General features: G+C 29.8%; 1 protein-coding gene across 1 annotated transcript in view; it reads left to right on the top strand.

The window, feature by feature from the left end:
* Nucleotides 1-5,461: 5,461 nt before the first annotated feature.
* LOC119676477 overlaps nucleotides 5,462-5,952 on the top strand; it is a 2,828-nt gene continuing 2,337 nt past the window's right edge. Inside the window, exons 1-2 of the mRNA XM_038087717.1 lie at nucleotides 5,462-5,501; nucleotides 5,581-5,943. Of these exons, the coding sequence (XP_037943645.1) occupies nucleotides 5,462-5,501; nucleotides 5,581-5,943 (403 nt within the window). The remainder of the gene's footprint in view (nucleotides 5,502-5,580; nucleotides 5,944-5,952) is intronic.

Here is a 5,952-nt window from a genome sequence, read left to right as displayed (position 1 = left end):
AGCAAGAATTAAAAGCGCTCATCAGTCGCATCAATTCTGAGTGAATAAACTGCCATTTTATGCCTGCTTTGGCATCCGCCATTTTTTGACCTGCAATAATCACGCTCCGTCTGCTTCACCTTGTTTTTATAGCATTTTGTGTTTGCAACAAATACACTCATTTAAAGTGTGTTTGTCATTGCTACACCTCTGCTACCTTTGCTACCTCTGCCCATTTGTTGTTGTTGCAGTCAGAGTGCTTACATAAAAACATCAATTAACAGTGTAATAATTACCAGCACACACTGCCGTATGAAAAACTCATTAGCAGTGAAGTGATGAAAAAGAACGAGAACAAGTGTGAACAGTAGCAGACATAACCTCCATAACATGCACACCTCACTGAGTGAATATTGTGCGAAATAATAGAATTTTTTTATTTTTTTCAAGACTGGGAAAATATTTACACATTTATGTTTATATATATATTTAGTCTGCTGGCTGTAGACATACTCATATGTAGTTGTATTACAGCTTTAGTGAGCAAAAGAACAGTCAAAGGAATTATCTTATCACACATTTTTTTATCCGAAATAAGATAAGATAATACAACAGAAGAGAAATATTGAGTTTAAAATATAGAGAGAGCTTAATTTACATATAAAAAGCAATTTAACCTAAAAACAAAGTATAAATAAAATAATACTTTAATTCAATTTAATTAAATAGCAAAGTACTATTCATATAAACTTAAATCATTCTATTGTGGCGGCATCAAAAACAATCTTGTCTCATAACGGCCCGAGTACAACTGAAAGTCATTGTAGAAAAGAATGCTGGAAAAAAGCAGAGCTAGAGTTATTCTCTACGTCTTGCCAACTTTCTGCTAAACTCTGGTAAGAATTAAAATAGATAATCGACAAGGAACAATAGCAGCGCTCAGCGTTTCTTTTCAACACATACGATAACGTACTCAGCGTTACGCTCAAAATACTCTGCAATAAGTTGCTCGTCGGTCCTATATTCATCTTGGTGTTCCCAATCTGTTCTGATATAAGCTCTGCTCAAATAAAACACTCTCACATTCTAGAGATGAAAGTGCTTCGTAACTGTGTTAACTACATAGCAAGCCCAATGACCATCACCACTCTAACCCAGTTTTCCACTAAATTATCAGTTAAGTAAACTATCTATTGTCTTCAGGAAACTATCTATTGTCTTTGGCGCGCACACATCTAACTTGACGATATATTCTCCCGTCTGATATTCTGAACACCGAACAATTTTCTAATGAGGTTCTTCAAACTTTTTCCTTAAGTTTCCCTAATACCCTGCTCTCTAATTCAATGAAATGGATTACTTTTATCGTGGATATTGTAACTCGATCTATAGAGTATACTCTTAAAGAACTCTAAACTTTAATAAATACCAATCATCGCCCATAAGTATTACAAACCACAGTGTTATTCCCAGATTAGATAAATTCGAAAATTGAAATACTAAGCTTCGAACGATTCGGAAGTCTTTCACATTTGAGATGTTTCTCAACTCGTTTGTAATAGGTGATATTAGTGACTTCAAGTCTCGCAATGTGGTTTTCAATGCTTCATGAAAAAATGGTCATTTTATTTGATTCTTGACATCAGACTATAATTGTGGGATATATTATAGCTCTGAAAACTAGTAGACTGTGAATAACATAGTATACTGATGAATTCACCAAAACTTCAAATGCATTAGCCTATAATTCTGGCCATAGAATCTGCTCGGTACTTCCACTTCATATAATTTGCCACACACACATATGAATAAAGTCATCTAAAATCAGTGTATAGCGTTCAGCAAGGACTCAAACACTAAAAATACATAAAACATAGAGTCCTGAAACTATTTACGAAAACTGACAGGCTTACTAACACTGCGTTATCAAATCTCATAATGACTACAGTCTTCTCGGGGAGGTATGCAGATCTGAAGTCAGTTATTGCATTATCTGATGAAGTGATAAACAATAATCTAGTCAAAGTGTACAGAGGAATTATGAAGAAACCTCGCAGTTAATAGAGAATAATAGTGCCTTATTATAATAATATTCAAATTTTAATATTTAAATATTGTATTATTTTTTAAACCCAACCCACATAGCAGTGTAAAAATCTGACTTCTAACTGCCTAATAACAAACTGAAGATTCGAAAAATATTCTTCCATAAATATTAAGTAAATTTTTTTATTACTTAAGTTGAAAACAATGTGTCAAGAAAATATTTCATTCATAAATCAACTATAAATTTTATTAACTTATTTAACTTACAAAACGAAATGCACTTTATTACTACTAAAGGCAAAGCTTTGCCTATACTATCTAAGGATTTCTTGGAATCCAAACAATTTGCTACGGAATTCCTTCTCAAAATATCTTATAACAAAGCGGTCACTTAATTGATTTGAGTGCGAAAATGTCTGCAATTTATGGCATTTAAGATTTGCCAAATACCATTCCTTTGTTAATGTCCCACATAATTAAAGATTTATATAATTGAAGTTATTTATAAATTATTGAATTAATTTACATGAAATAAAATTGACATCTTTAAATAAATTTTAGTAATAAAATTAGTTCTGCGTAGGAGAAACTTAATCAAGGTATCAAATTTTTGTGGTTATTAATTGTCAGTATTTATTAAATCAATTATTAATAATAAAAAATTTCATTTAAAGAAGAAAAATTATCAACTGTAAAATCAATATTCAATAAATATTCGTAATTTTAAAATACATGAATAAAAGCCATAAAAGTCATAGCTTCTAATTTGACAGTTCTAAGCCTGGAACTTGCAGACTATAAACTATAAAAAATTCGAATATTTTCTAGGATCACGGATGATTAGTACTCTAAAATACTCAAAACAGCGTTGTATGATCAGCCAAATTTCTAAAATTTTTGTTTTTGTCTTTTTATATCTATCCGAACCCTGTTAGTTATAAGGATATTTTGCTAATTCCCTACTTTTATATAAGGTGGTCTATTTAAAGTTTGGAATTAAATATGGCTATAAAATCTTTTGCTTTATTTGAAGAAGTACATTTTATTATTAAATATGAGAAATAACTTTTTTAAAATTAAGTTAAATTAAATAAGTTAAATTAAATTAAGTTAAATTAAATTAAGTTAAATTAAATATCAAGCTGGCTACATAGTACTTAATTATAAAAACCCAATTGGTCAGCACATTTTCGATTGCTTGGGATTCTGTCTTATGAATGGAAGTCTCAAATCGCAACTGTTACAAGCAGAATTTTAACCTAGAAGTCGCGGTTTTTTGTAGATAATATCAATCGAGAGCTTTGACTATGATCTTTTGATTTGAGTGTCAACATTAATCCGCTTTGTCTTTTTTTTTTAGTAGATTTTTTTAATACTACTACACCATCTGTTAAAAGTGATATTATAATGGCTAAAGATACATTCCAGCAATTGCATCTATATTTTAGAATGATGTGACATTTGAGTTCAATATACATAATTTGATGTATATATTTATATTGTTATATTATATTATATTAATTTTTATATATGATATCTGGATTCACTGGATAAAGTTTCAAATATTTTCAAATTCTTTTACTCCTACTTTTAATGGTTCAGATATTGCACCATCGAGACATTACGATTTATTAAATTTGGCTAAAGTTGGTTTTAAATTTCGAAACTTATTATTCTCTAACATAACATGTGTCTTCAGGTTCCAGTAGTACAATCTGAACAAAAATAAGTATATGTCGATGGTATATAGTGGGTTACTCAAGAAGGTATTATTTAATACCTTATAAATATAAAAATAAAATTTTTAAATTAATTTTATGTTCTGGAAAACAAACTAAAGCCTTTTTATAAAAATTATTTTACTGAGTCTTTTAATTTTTATAAGACTTAGATAATTTTTATGTGTTAAATAAACTACGTGAACCTCGTATAAATTTATTATTAAAATTAATTACTAAAATTAATTATTAAAATTATTTTAATATAAATATTAACACAGTGCTTATTTAGTTAGTGTGGATTGAGGTAAACTTTAATTAAAAGCGAATGTTTATGCTTTAAAGAATATGAAATAGCTACTGATATAAAAAAATCAATTGATACCCAATTTCTCAGCATATACCTAGGTATTATATCAGTAAAGTTATAAATCAAAGTCTAACGAAATCCTATCAAAATTTTCTGCGTCGTTTTAAGAAAAAAATTTTATCTTGCACTTTGCACTTTTTAAACCAAAATTTAAATAATATTTTTTTTTGTTGTTTTAATTTTATTATATATATCGTCTAAGCTTTTTATGGCTGAAGTCACCTTCATATAATTTACAATGCAGTTATCATTGATAGTTGTTTTTCAACTAAAGCAATTTCCCAATCAATGTTCGCAAAAAGGTGACTATACATTTTCTATTTGTTTTTCATTATCAATCCCAAAATCTCATGGCTTTTTGGTTCCGTTTAAAAAAGATTTATGAATTAATTTCCACAGACGTGATTTCGTAACGCGTTCAGTGAGACGATTAGATTAGAACCATTGGTGTTACTGTAGTTTTTAGCAAACTGATTAGGTACTGTTTGCCTACTCTGGTATTTCATAGAACGTACCCGAACACGGCACTGCGGGAGGTGAGCAAGCAGTTTACCTCAGAGTAACCGAAGAAATTTTTATTTTTAACTTTTAATCAAAGAAAATTGAGGAATTTCTATAAAATTTCAAACCAATCAAAAAAAGAAAGCAATCAGTAGGAATAACAATTTAAAATTAATTAAAAAACTGATTTAATTGCCAATACGTAATTGATAAGTTCAAAAAAAACAAAAATTTTGCAAATCGCTGTGATAAGCATGCATGTTGTACATGTTGCCAATTAAGTGAGTGAAGTGTTTAGAAAATATAATACTATGTAAAAAAAAATAATAATAATAATATTAAGTAAATTATGAAGCAGAAAAAAAACTTAATAAAAATGTACTTAATTTCTACAACAACAAAAAAATGCTCCTTTCCACTTTCTTGTACGTTTTTCACTATATAGATAATCTGCATGTCTGTGGCTAAACTTGGAAATCAGTTTGGAAATTCTGAAAAATTTTTGTATAGTCAGCATAACTCAAAGTACTTGTTCTTCACATGTATTCATATTAAATAACTCGTAAAAACTATTAATATCATCCTTATCAGTCCACATGAGACAAATTGGCAGAAATTAGCAAGCAAACTTTTGTCTACGAAAATAATATTTGATTCGATAAAAAAGCAAAACCATAATCAAAAATACTACCGAATTACGTTATTAGCAAATTTAATATCTGAAAATGATATCTCTAATGCTATCACATATTCTTATAGGATTACAAAATTATCTTCGTTCATACTACCTTGGGGTATATAAGCACGCGCACTCTATGGGAGTCAATAGTTGAATTTATTTGCCATAATGAAACTTATTTGGGTTCTAGCACTTTTTGCTTTGGCAGGTAAGTGAACTTTTGTAATCCTTTGAACTAATAAACTATTTAAACACTAACACATAATCTTAAATCCTAAATACAACAGCTGCCACAACTGCATTCCCTGAGAATGATGACACTCACATTCATGGTGAGAATGGTTGGTGGGTACCTCAAAAAGATGGTTCCTACGTATGGATGGGCGAAGATGAAGCTGAAGATATGCTAACTCGTATGGAAGCTGAAGAAGAATTCAAAGAACGCTTATCAATCTCCACCTCACCAGTTACTTTCTATTTATACACTGCAAAGAATCCCAAGAAGGGCACCAAAATCACCACTACCACAAAATCCGTGAACAAATCTAATTTCAATGCTGCAAACCCAACCAGATTCGTTATTCACGGCTGGACTCAAAGCTACTTGTCATCCATCAACAGCGATATCCGTCAAGCTTGGTTGAGCCGTGGTGATTACA

Source organism: Teleopsis dalmanni, chromosome 2, assembly GCF_002237135.1.
Source record: "Teleopsis dalmanni isolate 2A chromosome 2, ASM223713v2, whole genome shotgun sequence".
Lineage (NCBI taxonomy): Eukaryota > Metazoa > Arthropoda > Insecta > Diptera > Diopsidae > Teleopsis > Teleopsis dalmanni.
This window is presented reverse-complemented; position numbering and strand designations above follow the sequence as displayed.